General features: G+C 35.9%; 1 protein-coding gene across 12 annotated transcripts in view; it reads right to left on the reverse strand.

The window, feature by feature from the left end:
• The window catches only part of LOC124175082 (CUGBP Elav-like family member 2), a 378,071-nt gene that overhangs the window by 237,252 nt on the left and 117,985 nt on the right, over positions 1-22,834 (reverse strand). Inside the window, exons 1-2 of one of the 12 annotated variants that reach the window (XM_046554960.1) lie at positions 12,107-12,276; positions 11,179-11,361 (exon numbers count right to left, since the gene is read on the reverse strand). The exons of the other annotated variants lie outside the window; for them this stretch is intronic. Coding sequence (XP_046410916.1) covers positions 11,179-11,273 — 95 coding nt within the window. The 5' untranslated portion in view covers positions 11,274-11,361; positions 12,107-12,276. Of the gene's footprint in view, positions 1-11,178; positions 11,362-12,106; positions 12,277-22,834 lie in introns of those variants that run through there. 12 annotated transcript variants of the gene reach the window in all.

Below are 22,834 nucleotides of genomic sequence, written 5' to 3' on the forward strand. Positions count from 1 at the left end.
ATATCGTCTACAGCTTGCAAATGTGAGCCAGCAATTAACCAATATTTCCCATGCGGAATATTCGAAAATGATCTCAATGACGGAGAATAATAATTTTCTTAAAAATGTATGTGCTTCGAGTCTGAACACGAAAGTTTTGCTATGCGAAGTAAGTTAATGGCAGCAGGAAATTTGATTACATCTGCAGCAATTGTTTTTTAAAGGATTTATTCGGCGTAAAATAAGATCACAAAATTATTGAAACCAAAACGCCCCACCAGGATCATAAATCCAAATGCTTCGCTGTGGTATTTGTCCATGGTATCGGTCACAAGCGTAAAACTGTAATAATGCGGCAATATTCTTACAAAATTTCAGCTGCATTTATTACAAAGTAAAAATATTCTAGCAACGTTTCTGTAAGATAACTGCAGAAATATTGCAGCTGCGATTGTGATGCATAAATATAGTAGCAATGTTTAGGCGGTCTAGTTATACTGCAATTTCTGTAAAGAAATATCCAAGTAATGTGATTTCTGTATCGTTTCTGCAACATTATAACTTATAAATTTTTGATGCATAAATATTGAACAATGTAACCGAAGTTGTGACACAAAATTATTGTAGCAATATTTTGAATACTTTTGTAATAAATCTGCGACATTTCAGCTGAAGTTGCAATATATTTCAGCAATAGCGTTTGCCAGTATTTTTTTCTCTCAATACTCCTGCAATATTGCAGCTGAAATTGAAACAACGAAACATTGTAGTAATGTTACTGCAACATTATGTGATTCGTGGGCGGTAAAACCTTAGTTAAATGAAACCGAACCGAGTAATCGGAGATGAAAAAAGGCTCGACTCAAAGAGTGGCTGTATAATATGAAAGAGGGTAGTTTGTTTCTGGCCAAGTATTTCATGCGGCGGGTATAATATGCTTAGAGAGACCCTTTCCAGTAAAACACTGGCTCATTTGGAAAATTATATTAGCGACCCCCGACAGTCCTGTTTCCCAACACTTTAGGGAACAGGCCGAATGGTTGGCAAATTAACTGTCCCGTGTCCGGCAAGCAAACAGTTGAATCTAGTTGCGTCAACGTCCTATTCACCCGGCCCTTACATCCCTGCATCCCAACGTACCACTAACGCAATTCCTAGGGACAATAAGGGACAATAACAATTATCCCCAGACCGTCACCGTCCCGCAGCGCCTTCACTTACTTCGCAGTGAGGAGGACACGATGCTTTGCCTTTGCCTGGGCTTCTTCAGTGACGCCCTGAATTTACACCCTGAGGTACAATAATCTCTGTATATAATTCATTGATATGAGCGTCGCGTATACGTGCAATCATCTCCAAGATATAATGAAAATTCATGCTTTTGCACCGTCATTTCTAAGGCAAAGAAACACGCAACATTGTCATTGTCGTTCAAATATTGCTGCGATATTCTTACACATTGCAATCGTCGCTGCAACATTGCTTAAAGATTTTCACAACATTTTTATACGCTTCGATCGCTGGTGCAACATTGCAGATACAATACAACTGAAGTTACAACATTGCAGAGAGATTGCTACGATATTTTCGTACATTGCAAACGCCGCTGCAACATTGCAGATACAATACAACTGAAGTCACAACATTGCAGAGAGATTGCTACGATATTTTCGTACATTGCAAACGCCGCTGCAACATTGCGGAAACATTGTTACAACATTTTTATACGTTGCGATCGCATCTGCAAGATTGTAGAGACGTTGCAACTGAAGCTGCAACATTGCAGGGAGATTGCTACAATGTTTTTTGAGTACTACAATTGCTGTTGACACATTGCAGGAACATTGTTACAATATTTTTATATGTTGCAGAGGGATTGCTACAATGTGTTTATAAATCGCATTCGCAGCTGCAACATTATAAAGATACTGCAACAATATTTTTACATACTGCAATTACAGCTGAAACATTGCAATAACATTGTGACAGTATTTTTATAAATTTCAAATGTAGCTGCAATATTACAGAGAAATTGCTACAATATTTTTATACATTGCAACTTCGGATGTAACATTGGAGAAACATTGATTTAATATTTCCATGTATTTCGAGTGTAGCTGAAAATTATAGAAACATAAAAAATTTTCTTACACCCGGACGCTTAGACCATTAAAAATTTACTCTGAACAAAATCAACGTCGAGTAGTTGAAGGTTATTTTTTTTTTTTTTTTGTTTGAATTAAACTTTAGTGGATGATTGTCAATTCTATTCAAGTTTCCAGATTTCTGTTGAATTCAGTTACCAGCATATTTCAGATAGGTGTGCAATTTTCTATAAAGAGAATCGACCATTGAGCCTTGAGATGAATTTTAAAAAAATTGTGGAAATAATGTTCAATATAAAATTCAGATGGTCTGAAATCGTGATCAAAATACTCTGGTACGGACACTATGAATTTCTAAAATATAAATTCCACAAAGAAAAGAATTGACTCTATTGTACCATAATTCGAAAATTTAACAGTACGTTCATAAAACTGCTAAACCAATTTGTTCTTTAATTTCTTTCACTCCGTCGATCAATTTTGACGAGAACTGAATCGAGGGCTTTATTTGATGAAGAATTACGCAAATGAAATGGTATTCAGTTGCCTTAATACCAGGCCAGCCATTAATTACAGGTGATAAGAGGAAAACGGCAAATCCCCATATTCGATATTAATATTATGTATATAATATCGGAATATCAATCATGATTATAAAGTCATCAATAACGAGTTTCATGTAAACAATCGTATGTAAATCCTATATAAACGAAAAATAAAATGTGCATCATGTACATTGCATATACATTATACATATTATATACATGTATTCAGCAGCTTTATAACGCGGCTTAAATTCTTTCCTTCTTCGCTCTTTTTCCGCATACATCAATTACAATGAATTGTCATTATTATTATTGCGCAGGAAGTAAATTAAGCAAACGCGGAGCGCCTCTATTATATACATGTTTACTCAGTTATACATATGTACACACGATCGTCAATTATAATAGTGCACGTTCGTAGATATTTACTCGGTTGATCAGCTATCTGACGACTAGATAAATACTGTGTCATCTGATCGATTCGTCAAACTGAGAAAAATGAAAAAATGAAAGTACGTAAGTGTAAACAAGCGAAACGCTGGAACGAAATGACACCAAGTGACACAATTTATAAAAAATAAATCACGAAATAAAGCAATTCTATTGAAAAAATCTTTCACCGATGCAAAAATGATGAGAAATATTAATGGATATAAATCAAAACATCAAAATATCGCAACTCTGGATTTCAGTAGAGGAAAGTTGCTTATCAATATTCCATTTTTCATTATTGCAATAATTACTTATCCGTTGAGTACACTGAGAGAAATTTTTAGTTACGATTACCGCTCAGTCCTTAACTATTTTTTGTTTTTTACCACAATCGAAAATTATAGTTTTACGTACAAAATGAAAATTAGTTTTGAAGCTGTTAACAGAAATTCTGGTATCCGTTACAATTCTTTCTCATTACGATCACTGTTGCTATATTTTCTTGTAACCGTTGCGAAAATTTAATGATTGCGCAACAATAAATTGACGTTAAAGCCTTATTTAACTAAAAAAGTAAAGTAAACCTCAAAAACTGACTTTGCGTTGCAATTACCAAAAAAGGATCGACAATAGCGCAAAATGGTTAGGCTTACCTCGTTTTTCGTAATTTCAACAATAGTCAAACAGTTTTTTTTTAACGATATCCGTTTTACTGAATTTTTCTAGTTACTATGACACGTGAAATTTTTCTCAGTGGTATGCCTCAGTTTCACCATTTGCAAAAAACTTGTTCACCAAGATGTGCGAGAATGATAATTTGGGAAAGTTTGGAGTAAATTCAGGGCGCTCCGAATTTCGTGATGTTTCTGCGCGGCAAAATACCTTATCAGACTTTAATTCAATTATTTGCCCCTCACGGCGCCTAGCTGTGGCGGCATTGTCCTGCCCCCCTGCTAACGCTGATTCGTTATCACCCTCTACGCGACACAATGGCGCTAAACAGAAGATAACCCGACCCTGATAAGTGATAACTGTCCTCCGCGACAACGATTCCGGTTTCATCCACCGCACAGCCCCAATTTCGTGGCTCGATAGCTCTCGAGGTACGATTGTGGGGATTAATTACAAACGCGTACGAATTTATTCGTCAATTTTTCGCTTCATTTTACAGCTTCATTTACCAGATTAGATTTTAAATTTTTGTACTAAATTGGTGGTCACGTCGAATCAAATAGAGTAGATAATAAATAATACTGTTCAACCTGGATAACAGAAGTTTGTCATTCGTTGCTCAGCTAGGACTGAATAATAATACGGTGGATAGATCAATGATTCATAACCAAATACATAAACTGACAATGAGAAACAATTGTTTTTGTCGTCGATATAGAATATTGGGGGGAAATATTTTCTCATTTTCTTACAGAACGTGAAAATTTTTTTACGTAGAAGAAGAGAATCTTTGTTACTTTTGATTGATGAAAAATTAGACCTATTTCATATTCTTGAACACCCGAATGGTTATTATATTAAAGAACTGATGAGACTCTGCTAGGTGATATTAGAGAATATCGAAGAGTTAAACTTGCAAATTTTTCTCCTTCCTACTTTCAGTTTTCCAAAGTTTTATATCGTTAAATTGATTCGTACGTAAGTAAAGTTGTATGTAACTGAATTGTATCATTTTTGAACAAAAATGCAACAATAAACAAACTGAATTATAAATAAATAGAAGTTTTGGTGTATCGTTGTCGTTGTTTTTTTTTTTTCAAACGTCACAGTTTTTGTTTATAACGTACCATATAAGTCACAGCTTTGACTTATAAAACTGTACAGTAAAACGATAGTTTTTATATTCTTTTACATATTTTGAATTCGATTTGCGGGAAATTTGACGATAACAATTGATCGAAAACAATTCGTTCGACCCAACACAACTCAACCCAATAAATTGTTGTTCAACAAATTGGTTTGTTTGGCTTTGTTGATCAACGCATTAATTTATCTAAACAACAACAAAGCAACAATATCCAGTCCAACACGAGAATTGGGAGTTCACTTTTTCGATTAAGCTATTATCTAAGATAAACTAGGGATTTCATGCGTTTTTGAGTCTTCTTCGTATTCGGGTGATGAAATCAAAAAACGTGGTAGATTGAAAAAAGGTGGCGTATTAAGGAATCTAAGAACGTACTAGATTTGGTACAACTGTAATAAACTGGCAATGCTGGCTACGACGCAGAAAAAAACACCGACGAAAATGCTTCAAATTCATTTTTGTACTAGATTTACCGACACAACAGATATTCAAAAAGTCGCAGAACCAACTCGAGACTCCATCTCTACAAAACTAATATCTAAAAACTGTTCGACGAAGGGTTTCATTTTCATCTCCAATATTTAAACAACAATAATCTAAAAAGACGCATTTTTCTAACCGAATATTATTTTTCTAGAAATTATACACATATATGCATATGTGAACATATTTACTTGGAAAGTTAGAAAATGTCAACAAGGTCGCAGATAATCGATTAAGAATATGCTAACAAAGAAAACTTTTCATAGAGAATCAAAGTGTGGAATTTATCATTTTATTTGTCACCAGTTTATACAGCTTTAGTTATCGTAACGTTTAAATTTGCCAAGCAAATGACGATACGGTTTTCATTACGTCGAGAAGTCCATTTCGTTATCTCGGCCGACAAATTAACTGACTAATTTTTCACGCCAGGAGTTAATTATATCAGATACAGTAACGCTGGTATGAAATCAAAATTCTTCGGGCAAATTCAACTACGCAAAGGATAATTTGAAAAAAATCTGCAAATACATCTGACTAAATTATATCGATTGCATTGAATACAAATTGGCGAATTCGACTGATTTTAATTAACTCCTCTATCGTTATTTTGTTTGGTTATAGTGAGATGACACTATTTCTAAGCAATTCGTTTCTACAGAAAAGTTACTCGAACAAGTTTAAAATTATACGTCCGGATTCTGCGTTTAACTGCTCTTCGGCACTTTGAAAGTTGGAATAAATGAGATCACATCCAAAGGCTATAATAAGTTAGGCTAGACTTCTTGTACAAACAAACGTTGTAGAAACGAATCCTGCCGAGCTTAATCATTTTTGATCAATTGTCATTATAAAATCTCTACTCAAATACTTGATATCTCAGATTTTGTTAGTCAAATTTGCTCAGAATCATTTCTATAACATATAGAATATGGATTTTTTGGCCATCATTGGCACAAATAACGTTGCTAAGGATTATTTGAAAAAAACTTATCTTTTTTTTTCAACTCTTTCGCCGGTCGAGTCGATTTATTTATTACAGTGCAGTCAAAATAGGTTTGAATTAAAAGTATCCGGAATACGGCTGAATTTTTTTTTTCATCAGGGTTTTCGACCCTCGGGAACTGAGATCTGAAGTAATTTTTGAGCTGCATAGCCGGCGTTTAGTGAAAACGGCAAAATTCGACATTTTTTTCCGTTTTTCTCAGAAACTGCTATCTATAGATGAAAAATGATTCGACCATCATATAAGCCAAAAAATTCTGCATCGAATTATGTCCTCATATGTCAGAAACGGAGTCGATTAACCTATCAATAAAAAAGAAATCCTACTTATCGACGGCATATGAGAAATTTTTGTGAAATAATTTCTTTTTTTATTAATTCGTTAATCTGACTCAGTTTTCGACACATGAGGACATAATTCGGTGTAGAATTTTCCGCTCAACACGATGGTCGAGTCATTTTTCATCTATCGATAGCAGTTTTTGAGGAAAACGGCGAAAAACGTCAAATATTGCTGGGTTCTACGTCAGCAATGCACTTCAAAAACGACTTCAGACTTGAGTTTCTTAGGGTCGAAACCCCCTGTGCACAAAAATGCAGCCATATTCCAAATGTTTCAAAATGAGATCTATTTCGACTGGACTATAAGGTTTCCGGCAACGTGGAGAGGGAACATGTGGCAGGAGTTGAGGGGGGCAAGTTTTGAGGCACCGGTTTAGCAACGCTATGTGCATTCCAGTCGATGAGCACCGGTTCCTGCAGGTGCCGAGCAAATTCGCTTTTTGTCAGGCTCACCAACAAGCCGTGATAACGTAAACCGTAATTTCAAACACCAGGTACGTAGGAAAGTGCTTTATCTGTGCCTCGGGGTTACGGTAGGGTTATTGCAAAATGCATATCACATATAAAATTATTCACGTTGCATATAACACGGTAAAAACATCGCTGCAGTCTATAAGAAATATGATATATGATATGCAAGGTAACAATTGCTGCGATACTTCTACAATATTTCAAACCCTGCAAAAGTCGCACTGTTGGAAATATATTTTTTCTATACTGTTGAGTTATAGCCGAAGAAAAATTTTACGTCTTTTTCTCCATTTTTTTTTTTTTTTTCCTTTTCTGTGACATGATTCGAAAAGAGAATGGATTCGAAATCTGAAATATGATAGATTACATCGTGATATTGAAAAGCTCAACGTTCGTCTATTATACAAATTTACAAATGTATTGAATGAATCATTAAAATCAGCCAAAAAACAGCAGGAGAACTTCGCTGGAACTACCGAAATTAAGACGAAGCTATTTCTACCAAGATGGTCTTCGAAAAATACGTAATAATAAAAAATTTTCACATCATACTGATGGAAATATATTTTACTGTTACATATTTCTGAAGACTAGTCATTTGGACTGGCGTTAAAAATAATGCAATAATATTAATTACTACAAACCGAACACGATATTATCCATTCAAATGAATGATTTTCAAAGTTGTTTAATGACATTGAGAAATTATTTAAATCAAGTCAAGTCAAATCAACTTTATTCGAACTTTCACTGTTTTACTGTTGAATTAAAAATTTGAAATATGAATATTTTATCACGTATTTATGATCAACAATCAAATTAAGTGTAAGGAAAAAAAATATATTCCGTGTTGCCTGAAGATATGAAGAAATGGAATTACTAAAATCACATCTGCGACTGGAAAGATAAAAACTGACAATCGTTATCTTCATTATTATTATTATTATTATTATTATCATTATTATTATCATCATCATCACAATGACATGACAACACGAAAAGAGTCAAGAGTTTCTTCAGGGCTTTAAAAAATTTTGTAATCTGCCTGGCAAAGTTAAAAGTTTTCAGAACGACTTTCAACGTTGTATATATGTACAAATATATAAGAGACTCTCAGGGACATAAAACCGAAAGCAGGTAGGTATATAACGTATACACGTAACATCCATTTTATATAAATACACAAATACAGATATACTTTTGCCGTCAAGTATAATACAGTTTCAACTTGAGGCGTTACTTTGGTACGCGTGACTCAGTCAGTGCTTTTGCATACCTCGTAATGAATGAAAACCTTCTTATTTGCAAATTTCTTCCGGGACAGAAAACATTTTTCGAAGAAGAATTTTTCTGCGAAATTGTTTCTCACGCGGTGCAGGTTTCATTTTCAAATTTTGAGTTACATAAAAATAGCTGTTTGTATCAACTTTTAAATTCGTAGAGTAAAATTTTTACTCCGGAATAACGATAATCAGACTTGGTGTAAATTTAACAACCGATATTCTACGAAAAAAAAAAAAGAAAATAATCTTTTTTGAATCAAGCTGACCGAATACATCATATCAACACCGTTAATAATTGAATTGCAGGTACATAATTTACAAAATTGTACGAAATAATAAGCTGAATTGAACTGTAATTTTTGCTTGCAAATGACCGCCAAGTTTTTGGTGAGAATTTTTTTTTAAATTTCCTTTCAAAGAACCATAAAATACATTTGCGAATTCTCACCTAAATTGGAAATTCTTTTCAATTATCGTTCCCAATGATCAAGAACTAATTTCTCAGAAAGGAATAATATGTATCACGATAATTGACTCACTAGTTTCTAACCTTAGCCCAATGTACACTTAATAAATCTGAAACGGCTTATTTTTTACACTAGACAGTTATGTTGGCAGCGCAGAGAAATCTACAGCGCCACAGTCGGCCGAGTGCGAAACAAACTCAATCTCAACAAACATAACATAACCCATGACTGTCGAATCCACAGTCTTACAAACAGGTCTGGAAACTCTAGTGGTGGGGGCTGAACGTTTGAGAAACAGCATTTGATTCCCGTTGGGTCCGCTAGAGGCGGGGCGGTAGAGTGAGGTTGTTTGGGAAAGAGATAGAAACAGGTCTGTCATCTCTGTGTAACCTTATTATCGGTTCAAACGAGTTTGAATAAGATTTTGATGAAACAAGCCAGAAAACTGAGCGTTTGGTTTTTTCGCTTTCGTAGCCGGTTCTACATTTCGGGACAACACATGGCTTCGGCATAGTTCATCGTCGCACACCACTTATTGTCTTATTACTACTTATGCGATTTTCACAATTTTGACGTACATTTGGAAAATTTGGGAATTCAGTGCGAACTGGCGGCAGCGTAAAAAACGAAAAATGCACCGTAAGCGTATTTCCCCAACCACGCAAATTTCGATGAGTTTCAAGAGCTGTAAGTGAAGACCGTGGTCGAATCTAACCTAAGAATACCGCGGGGATGATGACTTGTTAGATTGACACGTATTCTAAGGTTAGATTCGACGGTCATGGGTTATGTTATGTTTATTGAGATTGAGATTGTTTCGCGCTCGCTCGACTATGGCGCTGTAGATTTCTCTGTGTTGCCAACATGACTGTCTAGTTTAAAAAATGAGCCGTCTCAGATTCATTGTTCCCAAGTGCACATACCTTCGTATTAACCGGATGTTATAGTCAATCTTTGTTACAGTCCAAATAAGTCATATTGATCTCGGTCGGTAAGGATTCTTTACCGACGGACCAAGTGTTGCGTACACTTACGCTTCACTAACAAAAAACGATACTGATAGCACCGTTCTACATACAATACCGACTACGATTACGTGAAAAAAGTTGTATTTCACCCAACAATAATGACATGATACGAGTTTCTGTAATTCAACCACCATTTATTGCAGGTATACATTTCTGGCAATATTTTCGCTGGAATAAAAAAAAAAAAAATGTTGGATGTTCCTGTTCGACGTTGCATGTAGAATGGCGCCATTGGTAGATTTTTTGCGTTGGTGATACGTACGCGTAGGTAATGATCTACACAAGTGATATTTCACTCGGTCGGTAACGACTGCTCATAGCATTCTCTTAATATATACATTTGAGCATCGTTTCGAGAAGTTCTTCATCAGTTGAGACGGTTATAATCTGAATACAAATAAACATAACACACAGCGACAATAATACGTGACCGCTAAGTGCCAACGATACGAAACAAGAATACTTTCGCCAGAGTCAGGCGATTATATCAATAAGTCTTACAAATGTAAATAACAATACAGAAATAGATGTAATATAATACATGGAGGATTTCAGCTGGTGGTCTCTAAGGTTATAGAAACGAAGTTGACAAAAAATAGCAGTAATTAAAACATAAGAAACGGTTGAAAAAATCTCCAGCAATTTTCTTAGCGCTAACAATGGTGAACACAAATCCAACAACGTTTGTACCGTGTAAGAGATTATTTAAGTACTAGCATTGAAAATGATTAAACAAATCGTGTTTTTTTTTCTTTTGTATCTGATTCTAATATTTGAGGGCATATTTTGTTCGTCACAGATAATTCCGATTGTAATTTGGAAAAAGTTTCACGAACAGTCTTTACAGGATCGATAAGAGTCGATTGGTTGAGGAAGTCTGCGATTGAATTTGCGAGTTACAACTGCATTATAAAATAAAATTTGTCCAATTTTTGTCGGAAAATTTATGGGAATTTCATCAGCGAACAAAATGAATTTTTCATTACGAACGATACAATTATAAAAATTTTCCTCATTTTGTTGGTATCCCCGCTTCAGTCATTCAAATTTGTTTAGATTCCTTTCTGCTAAATAGCATGAATTTTTTTTTTTTTATTTGTATTCATCACAATTGGCAAAAATAGCATTGCTGAAGTTTTTTCAAACGGGGTTTTTTTTTCTCCCAACAATTTAAAACTCACGTGCGAGTAGTTTTGAATATCGAAAGAAGCCTTCTTACCATTCCATGTGCTGCATGTTGTTGTTGAGATCAAGAGATCGCGCAGGCGTCATGTTCCTGCTTTTGAAACTTTCGAGAAAGAGCGAATACCTCATTTTTATACGGCAAAACTTATCGACGAAGATGGCCAGGCTTCGTATTATTCGTCGCAGTATTTTACACTTTTATCGAGTGATTCGAACTCTGTGAACAGTAAAGAACATATATGTAGTTAAAAAATTGTTCATACCGAAGTATTTCACATTCATCTGTGTATATCCCCATCCCTGTTATGTCCTCGTATTCTACAAACTCAGCGAAATTCACGTGCATAGAACGGAACCAACGGAAATTTGTTTTTCATTTCCCTTTGTGAGCTTTTGGCGATATTTTTCTTTCACCCGTTCAAAGCTTCCATCGACAAATTTAACATTACAGCTTGCAGCGACGTCGTATCAACATGAGTATTGAAACGCAAATACCGGCTTTCGAAAAATTGCTAGTAAAGAAAAGCAAACGATCATTTTAATCAAATTGAATACCGGATGAAATTTCGATCCGATGAAATTGAATTTAACGAGATTCGTTTTACACTATACGAACATTTACGAGGTTGAAGTTAGTAACGTTACTTCAACGATTCACGTTTAGGAAAAAAACGTAACTTCGATCCTTAACATTGTCTGAAATTCAGCTAGTAAATCGTAACAAAGAAAAAATGTTCAAATTTCGAAAAGCCAACTCCTTGAAAGTCGTTTTAAAATTGTACGACAGCAATATTTTTCAATCTGCTTTTGTTACGCTAACGTTACCAACTTCAATCTTGTGAAAATTTCGATTTTGAAGAAACGCGATAATCAATTGAAGGAAAAAAAAAAAAAAAGGGCGAAAAAAGCTAGCAGAGCTAGGAATCATAATTACTTGAGAAATAAAGCTTAGATTTACTCACCGTGTTAGAATCTCTCTGAAAAAAACTTCAACTTTAAACTGCACGAGCACCTTTTTCACTGCGCACTAGATTCGCGATGAAGGATTATAGAAGAAAGGAAAAAAAAAAAAAGAATATGCTGAGGAGATACCTAGGCTTGAAAAATTACTCGAAAACTCGAAATTTGACCGGCACTGAGCAGCGTAGCGTCGCGACGCGTGACCGAGAACTGAGGAGCGGACGAAATCTGCGAAGACGCAAACCGTCGTGTTATTGGCTGATAAGAAGTCGCCTTCTATCTCTCTCACTGTTTATTTCTCTCTCTCTCTCTCTCTTTCTTTCCCTCTGGCTTACACTTTGCCGACGAAGCGCTCATCCCACATTATTCATGCTCCAGTGCTCGAATTTTACTAAGCCGGCTGCCTGCATCGAACCTGTGTGAGGTAAACACTCAACTTGTCCACAGAACACAGCCGCGGCTTTGTTGATTTACTGCGGGGTAGAATAACCAGGAATTCTTCCGCTGTCCGCGTAGAAATTTTGCCAAATATTTTGAAACGTGTGTAGGAAATTTTGACGAAAAGACCGCGGATGAAGAATAATACGATGGCATTGATTTTGGATTCTAACAATCAGACTTTGGTAGACAGATTAGATACTCACTGCGAGTTGTAGAATTGACTTTTATTTGGTATTCGAGCTTTGTTGGCGAAGAATTTTTTTTTTATGTGAACTCGTTCACCTTAAAATCAAAAGATCGAGTCAAAATACCTGTATTTTAGTAAAGAAATACTTTTTGAACAATTTTCTTATTTTTTTTTTTTTCATAAATCCAGCCTTGGATATCAGTTTTTTATTTCAAATAACTTCATGTTGTAGAAAATCTCGCAAATTCATTCGATTCTACTTTGGTCTGGCTGATTTTTTTCAGAAGACAATTTTCTACAATTTTATAATTTAGACACTTTTTTAAAAATCATATATTGGTATTGTTGAATATTCGATTCTTCAGGATTCGACTTATATTAATATTGATCGACAAATAGTAATGCTGGATTCGCTATTAAAAAGAAAAAATCTGTTTCTGATAATTTATAAAAAGTTTCCGAAACGCAATATAAGCCACCGTCAAGTAAAACGAAATAAGTGTATAAATTTTTAACTGTTTTAAAGAAATTCGGAACGATAAATTGATATCTCAGCTGTTGCTTATAAGTTCATTATTCTTTTTCTTGCGATTTCTGGAAAATCGCTTAAGGTTACGATTGAATTTTTTCTAAAATTAAGAAATGCTTATTATGTGATTATATCATAGTTAAATTGATACCAATTGTATTGATTTTCAACTCAGCAACCTTCCACCTAAATTCGTGAACTTAAAAAAAAAGTCTCAAATAAATTTCACTTTCATGTAATTGAGTCAGAAAAACTTTCATTGTAAAAATGGGATTCTTCGCTTTCCCCAATTTCAGAATTGTCAAGTTATTAAAACATTCAAAAATCGGCATACCAACGGAAATACAAACAGAGTCATCGATAAATCATTCCTAAAAAATAATAAATCCACAAATTGCGAATGATTTGACCGATTTTCTTCGATCATTATGATTCACAATATTATCAACCAACGAAGAAACAATAATGTATGTAAAGTGTTGCCTTCTCATGATGAAGTTATCCTTTCAAAATGCAATCAAAATTGTCCCGTTGTCTTGAATGTCTAAAAGTTCATATAATTCTATTTTAATATGGTTGAAATATTTATTCTCTTGATGATTGCCATCACATTTTTTAATCAACGATTTACGATGCGCGCAAAAATACTTTTCTCACGCTAACGTAAAAAAAAATTAACGTCACTTTTGTGTGATTGAGAAAATGTTTCACCGAATGAGAGGATCTTGAAAAAACATCGTTGGATATAAATTTAAAAAAAATCAGTGGAACAAAAAATGAGTTCCAAACTCCTATTTATGTTTCTTGCTTTTAATTTATCACAGAGATAATTTGAAATCAAGGGAATAGTAATCACAATGAAGTCGAGAGAGGATGTGCAACAAACTGCACATTGAACTCTAATTCCGTACAACATTGTAACACGATACGTTGGGTGGCGGACTTGTATCCTCTGAGAACAAACGATGAGTCGACGAATGCAGGGTTCTATTGTATTAATAGTAGTGAAGGTGGGATAAAAGAAATGGAGACCAGGTCCTTTAATTACTCTGAAGGAATAAAGGCGGTCGTAAAGAAGGCAGACGCCTTTGCTCGGAGGTGAAATATTAATACGTGAAACGTGTTGAGGGACCGAGGCGAGGCGGGGTGAAAAAATTTCTCATTTTAATATGCTTTAGGAAATCTTATACAAAGAAGAGGAAGAAGCTGGTGGTTGTAAGGTTACAGGGAATGAAACTATTTTATTTAAGGTGAAAGGATCAAGGTAAGAGAAGAAAAGAAAACAAGGAGCTGAAGGTGTAAAGGCAGGAAAAAAGATCCGAGAGAGGATTCTCCAACTTTTTATTTCACAGGGATATCCTTCCTTGTGCACCGTTTCCTTCTTTGAGACCTTTTCTTATTACGGCTCAGCCAGCAGGTATTTCTTGCTAAATTAATTCTTGGCCAGCGCGTTTTCCTTGCAGGAAATTATACCTAAGCTCACTAAGCGCGCAATATTCAACAGAAACATCGTAGCAATGCGTCTTTGCAATTTCTGAAATAATTCATATTCATCTGGCAACATTGCAAAAATATTGCAGCAAAGCAACTTTTCGAGATTCGGGATATTTGAAATACTTGCCACTATATTGCAGAAACAGTGCGGCAACGTAATTTTTGAAATGTTTCTTATTCATCCGATAACATTTCAAGAACATTGCAGCAAAGCAACTTTTCAAGGTTCGAGATATTTGAAATACACTCCACGATATTGCAGAAACAGGGCAGTAACGTAATTTTTGAAATGTTTCGTATTCATCCGACAACATTTCAAAAACATTGCAGCAAAGCAACTTTTCGAGGTTCGAGATATTTTAAATATATTCCACGATATTGCAGAAACAGTGCAGCAACGTAATTTTTGAAATGTTTCGTATTCATCCGACAACATTTCAAAAACATTGCAGCAAAGCAACTTTTCGAGGTTCGAGATATTTTAAATATATTCCACGATATTGCAGAAACAGTGCAGCAACGTAATTTTTGAAATGTTTCGTATTCATCCGACAACATTTCAAAAACATTGCAGCAAAGCAACTTTTCGAGGTTCGAGATATTTTAAATATATTCCACGATATTGCAGAAACAGTGCAGCAACGTAATTTGTGAAATGTTTCGTATTCATCCGACAACATTTCAAAAACATTGTAGCAAAGTAACTTTCCGAGATTCGAGATATTTTAAATATATTCCACGATATTGCAGAAACAGTGCAGCAACGTAATTTGTGAAATGTTTCGTATTTATCCGACAACATTTCAAAAACATTGCAGCGAAGCAACTTTTCGAGATTCAAGATATTTTAAATACATTCCACGATATTGCAGAAACAGTGCAGCAACGTAATTTTTGAAATGTTTCGTATTCATCCGACAACATTTCAAAAACATTGCAGCAAAGCAACTTTTCGAGATTCAAGATATTTTAAATACATTCCACGATATTGCAGAAACAGTGCAGCAACGTAATTTTTGAAATGTTTCGTATTCATCCGACAACATTTCAAAAACATTGCAGCAAAGCAACTTTTCGAGGTTCGAGATATTTTAAATATATTCCACATTCTTGCAGAAACATTGCAGCAACGTATCTGTACAAAGTGTGAAATATTTAAAATTCGGTACAAAATATTGCTGAAACATTGCGGAAACGCAACTTATCACAGTTTAAAATATTTCAAACGATTTGCACAAAGTTACAAACACATTGCAGCAATGCAACTTGTTCTGGTTATATAAATTTAAAATACGGTACTCTACACAATATTGAAAAATATTGCGACAGCGGAAATTACATCGCTTTTAAAGATGCAACGTACAATGTTGCAGGTACATTGGTACTGACGATACAGTTCGAGATTTGGCATGTTTCGGGGGAATTTCACAAGGTTACAAAAATATTGTTGCATGTGCAACTTATTCTGGTTTTAAACCTTTCAAATAAGTCGCACAAGTTGCAGAAATATTACCGTAACGTAACTTTGAGAGGTTCGAAATAACGTTCAGGTACATTGTGTCGTAGTTTTGTAATATTCTTTCGAATAAAATGGTAATAAATACTTGAATGTGGTAAAAACGTTCTCGCAATATTGTTTAATTCTTGTTTTGAACATCTCTGAAAGGGACGCTCTCCTCGCTCCTGTTAGAAGAATATAAATTACAAATCACTCGTGACGAGTGGTTATGTAACGAGGGCTAGATTCATTACACAGAAGTTGAAATATCAAGTTTTTCGGGCTTTTCACGGGCAATTTAACCGCCTCCTTCTCCTTCTTGCCAGGCCAATTTAATCTTAGCCTATACTTCTCGAGCACCACTTCTCGTCTCCGTAAATATAATAACTTCGCATATATACAACGCGAGGAGAAAGAACTTCAACTTTCTTTGAAAGTAAACCTATAGGTACTAGGTAACCACCCCAAGTCCAAACTTCTCGAGGACCTTGTGCTTCGAGCTGCGAACTAGCAGGTCCGTTGTAAAAACCGACTTTTCCTTCACTTTCCGCACTTGAAAACTGCAAAGCCAATAGTTTAAACTCTCGCAAACTGTAAAATGAACATTTGCCGTCACTTGCCCCTTGATTTCTGACTCAAAACAAATTTCTTTCTCCTCGAAATATGTCTAGAAAAATCTCCACTAGTCCATACACAGAAAAAAAGACACGTACCAGCGTTTAAGGGGGCTTTCCAGTGTGACAGCCCGAAAAATCGCTGTTTTTCGCGATTTTTTTTTTTAAAGAAAAAATAATCTAATCGGTCTGGTTTTTTTTTTGTATATTAATTGGGTATTGAAGAATACAAAACAATTTTTTAAAGATCGATTTATTTATTAATTAGTATCTATAAAAATGATGAAACAATTGTTGCAGAAAATGCACTTGGATGTGGTGGCCACATTGGGGGTCACAATTTTGATCTGAGACAAAAAACACAAAAAGATTATTGATCGGTATATAATTGGCTTTCGTGCTATGGAAGCTTTTTTCTTTTTTTTTTTTTGCAAAAATGGCGCCGGTTTGAACAAAAAGTATCGATTTTAGCATTTTTTTTTGGCAGTTTTTTTTACAAAAAAATAGGAAGATGTCAAAAAAAAAAAAAAAGCTTCCATAGCACGATAAACAATGACGTTAAGAATATTGTGTAAAAAATTCAACTCGATAGCTTTAAAACTCTGCCCTCCAAGTTGGCCACCGTTTTGAAAAATGCTGTTTCGAGAAAAACGCGTTCAAAGTTTCAAGTGAGGAAATTTTAGGTAAATCGTTTACTTACGGTCAATCAGCGATGCCAGGTCCATACAATATCCCTTCTGCTTCTTCGAAAAGATCGTGCTCAATGGATTGTTCAATCCGACGAGCTGTCCTCGCCTCTTTGCTATCCAGGGAAGCCCGGCGGTTTGCTTGGGTGATGCGCGCATTCTTGTATTTAGCGGCGAAATCTGCGGCGCTCGGCCCTATCGTGCATCCCATCGTCTCCAAAATTTTTAAAATTGGGTCGTAACCTTCATTGAAGATGGTTGAGATGTTGATGGTTGAAGATGGTTGGATGGATGAAGAGGGAAAGACCTCGCTGTGCGTTATTTTGGTGGATGGCGCGCTAAGTTTTTGAAAAGTTAGCACGCCATCCGTTTTTTTTTTTCAAAATTGAGTGCGACAAAAAAATAAATTGCGCGACTAATTTACGACTAATTAACGGCAAATTATGCAATAGTCCGAATTCACATTTTCGACAATTGGCGAGCCAAGTTCATGTACGTGCAGGTAGGAACGAGACAATAGAAATAACAGTCGCACGGGCAGACGGCCGACGCGGCAGCTGTAGCGCTCCGTTGCCTTCTACCAAGAAATGCTGTACAGTAACCGAAATAATCTGAATTTCGGCATGAAAATTTCAGGGAATATTCGGAAGAGTGTATACTATTCGATAAAGCAAAAAAAAAAAAATCGATTTTTTGAAAATTTCACACTGGAAAGCTCCCTTAATCTGGAATCAACGATATTTATATTCCTTGTAAACAAAATAACTGTCTACGTTTAAAATATTTTGGTATTATTCTTCGATGTGTCATCATCTTACATATTTCTTAAACAATTCCAAGGTTTGACTTGAATACCAGAGTCATGAAGAGAAATTCCTTTTGGATTGAACTTTATCCGGAAATATAAGCACATAGAAATGTCCTTCGAGTAGACGACGAGCTTTCGGAATGAGCTTCCGCAGGTTCGTGCCAAAATATCTTACACAGGGTAAATGTAATGTATCCGCTATAAAGAGACGGGCTTGGAATCTCACGTCTAGGCAAACTATCCAGCAGGATCTAGGATAATAATTTAAAAAGGTCCTGATAGATTCAGTAAGAAAAAAAAAACAAAAAAAAAAAAAAAAATGCCCGCAGTGCTTACGGCTTGTACGGTTTTTTTCCGATCGACTGTTTCACTCACTTTTAATCACGTAGTAAGAAATTTCGTGCGAAAAATTCTTCGTGTCCACCTTTGCTGCCAAACTGCATCAATACCTTTGCGCTGAAGAAAAGTTAATTCGGGAACAGTGAAAAAAAAAAACAAAAGAAAAAGAAAATAATAAAAACAACGGGAAACTACATAATGTTATTAAATGATTTATCAAAATGATTAAAAGATCATTTTTTTCTTTTTTTAAACATTTTTCATTCCGATTACTTTATACATGTATGTAAAATTCTGTGAATTAAGAATTTTGAGAATGAATAAAATTAAATTCAAAAGTACGGGATATCAGAGAGCTGGATCGAAAGCGAATCGAAATTTCTCTTCAAAGATTCACTCGCCTAAGGACTGATGGGCACCCCTGAGGTGGCGTCGGATCGTTCACGGTTATAAAAACGCGAGGTAGCGATCATACATTGTCGGATGTGAACCGGAAGCTGCATACAGACAGAATGGGGTTGAATTTATCTACGCAGCAGGGTGTAAAAATGATAAATAAATCGTTGAAAAGTGAGGTGAAGGAAGGAGGGGCGGGATTGGGGAGGGAGGGAGGGAGGGAGGGGGAGCGAGGAGGAGGGTGAGGAATTGGGCTGAGAAAAATGAGGGGGGGGATCGGAGGGTGGATGCGGAGGTGGAGGCTGGTGCAGCTAAATAATTGAATCGCGAAATTATGCAAGATGCTCGTTGTTCGCTTGTTATATCACTCCCAATCGCCCCAGCCGGGCGGGTACGTTTCGCGAATGAATAAATTAGAGCCTCCTTCGCTGTTCACCGGCGATTCGACCTCTCCTCAAGAGTGAAAGAGAGAAAGAGAGAAAGAGAGAGAGAGAGAGAGAGAGAGAGAGAGAGGGAAAAAGAAAGAGATGAAAGCGCGCCGAGTGCTCGTCAACTTTCCTTCCTAATGGAAAACACAAGCACCCACCTCACTAGCGCCAACCGTGAGCATTGATTGCTCCGGCCTTCCGACTCGACTCTCCTCTTCGTCTCACATTATTCTACCACCTCAATTTCCATCGCTTTTCATATTCCATTCCTGCGTTTAACCCGGTGAAAATTCGGTTTTTAACGAGCTTCCGCGCCTCATCGACCACTCATTAAACGAAACGGACAAAAGACTGAGGGTTTCGAATTAAATGCCGAATAATCGGGAACGACAATGAATGACAGAACAGCGGAGAGGAATCAGCAATCGTTGAACGGAAAGGAACGCTAGTGAATGGTAAAAATTTATCTGCGAAATACTCTCGACATTTTTGACACCCTGGTGAAATGTTACCGCGGCATTAAATTAATTCACTCGTCGAGCACTCGGTCAGCAAATTCCAAATTTAGAGAATCTTTTGGAATTTGATCCGAGACGGTACATTTATTTTGTAATAAAACCCATACTGAAATAAAACCTTTGAGTTTTTTTTATATCAAAACAACATTGATTTTCATAGTTGATTTTCAATTTCTTAGTCATTCGAAATTCGATTTTGCGGAGATTGCATTTTAGCTTTTGGTTCTGCTTATCTATTTTTTTTTTTTTTTTTTTTTTTTTTATATAAGGTTGACAATATTTTTGCGCAGGGTTTGAACAATTTAGATACAATCTGCAAAGCGATTTTCTCTGTTCGTTTTGCAATTTCTATAAAGGTGTATTCCTGGTAATATTTAGTTCTGCTGAAACTAATCTGCGGTATGTTACGGTTATCTGACTCCTCAAAAAAATGGACTCTTTCGTATCTAAGAATTCCGAGTTGAGATAAAATTCTTCGAAATCCATCCATGATTTTAGAGAAAATTTTCACAACGATTGCGGCTTACATTAAAAAAAAAAAAAAAAAAAACTCATAGAATAACTAGAAACCCGTAAATCGAAGCTTCGCGAGGTGCGGGTAGATTGTCACGGGGTTTTACAGGTGTATTAGCATCGTTATACACGGATCTATACATCGCTTTGCATGATAAGCAGGCAGGCCTCAAATTCCCAATCCCAGAACGATCGGCGTGTCTCGCGGCATCCGAAAGCTCGCGATGTTGAAGATTATCACTGAGGTGTGAACAATTATGCGCTCCTTATTAATGCCGAATCTGATCCTCGCTGTGAACTCGTCGTAAGCGGATCAGATCGGATGAAATCAAAGCCCTGATAAATCGGCTCGATCTTGATCGCGTTGAGACAAGACATGATAATGACAAAGGCGCATGAAACTTGTGCAAGATCAGATAAATTGCTGCTCGAGTCGGTGGAGTGATGGAGAAAAAAAAAAAAAAAATTGCTACAGGTACAAACGAAATCAATTAGAGCGAATTTTACCAGAGGCACTCGCTACCAGAGTTGCCAGTTTTACAACGCGCACTCACCAAGTTCTATTACGAACCATTACCTGCCATTACCTCCTAGCTACTATTAGCCACTTGGCGCTTCGTGGAGGAGGACGGCCTTTGACAGGGTAATAGGATCTTTGATAATAATTAGAAGACTGTAGTTATGTTCCCGGTTGTTCCAAGGAAAATAATGAATCACTCTCGGATCTCGTTTGAAACAAGCGGCTTTAGACTGGCCATGAGCCAGCCTTCGAACTCTCCGTTCTTACATTGTTGGTTCCAACTTTATAGAGAAAAATGAAGTTTAATATCCGATTCAAATGTTACGTGAAAACTTTGACGATTTTTTTTTTTTTTTATTCTGAATCACTGTAATGGATCCGCCATTACAAATTTTGTAAGTCTGACCTTGGATTCGTTATCGGTGAATCACAAATCCTCCGCCTATCTATTTCAACCAAAATCGGAATACTTTTAGACTTTTTTCCACAATGTTTGGTCGCCATTTTGAATCTCGCAGTCTGACTTCACATTCGACATGAGCCACAAAACAAACCGACGAATAACAATTTTCATCAAAATCCAAAAACCTCAAGGTACAAATTTTCATTGAAATCCATTCATCCATCCTCAAGATATCATCATTGTCATTTAATTTGTTGGAATTTCGTTATTTAAATAATTCAAAAAATACCGAACCGATCAAAGTCAACATCTAATCAGTTCTGAGTTTGGGAAATCCGCGTCGATTGGATGAAGGTTAACGGTTCTATCTACCGCATCAACTAAAAAAAAATTTACCTAATTATTCTGAAACAGTTTTATAAAAAATTTAATTAAACGATTATTATTAAAAGAGACAAGTCAATTTACAATAAATTCATAATACGACGTAAAAGGCTATTATAAGTTATCTGAAAAATGCGTTTACAGTTGATTATCGGGCGATTGTATATTCTGAAGTTTCCAACCGAGTTATTCCCGAAATGAAGCAATATTTGAATTGCCTTCGACTCTATCTTTGCTGCAATCTTCGAAACTTTACAAAGTAATATTGCTACAATATTTTTGCAACATTTTAAACTCGACGTCGAAGTATAAGATTACTTACTACAACGTACCTGAAACATGTCGAACCTTGAGTTAAATTGACGCAACTGGAATATTTTTTCAACACTTGAAACTGTGCATCAAAGTACAAACCTTCTGCAATGTGACTGAAATATTTCAAGCCTTGAATTAAAGTCACGTGGCTGCAATACGTGAGAGATATAGCCTACTGTGTTAATACTACTCGCGTAATTCGCGAAAATTGTGGCTTGTATAAATGAGGGCTGGATAAAATAACCGACAGGGAATACCTGCGAATAAACTGAAGCTCAAATTGAAAGCACGGAGAGGAGAACATTGCGTAGTCTAGACTCCAAATGCCTGAATCTTATCAGCTGCGAGAAAGCGGAGAAAGAGGGAGAAAAAGGGGACAAAAGAAGCAGGTGAAATCAGAATTATGCAGATGCCGGATATATTCGATGTAAGTCTGGCCGGGCATTCTTATTCGAATGGTTCTTCAGCGAAAAGACATCTGAGCTTGTTGAATTGAAGGTAAATTTCTCTTCTACTTTATTCTCGAAGCTCATTTTTCGTTAAACTCTTACAAATGAGATTTCCAACATATATTTACAACCGGTTCGTCAATACTGTCCAAAGCACTCTGTCCGCTGTTTCGATTTCTGTTTGGAAATTTGAGACCAACAGTATTCG

Source organism: Neodiprion fabricii, chromosome 2, assembly GCF_021155785.1.
Source record: "Neodiprion fabricii isolate iyNeoFabr1 chromosome 2, iyNeoFabr1.1, whole genome shotgun sequence".
Lineage (NCBI taxonomy): Eukaryota > Metazoa > Arthropoda > Insecta > Hymenoptera > Diprionidae > Neodiprion > Neodiprion fabricii.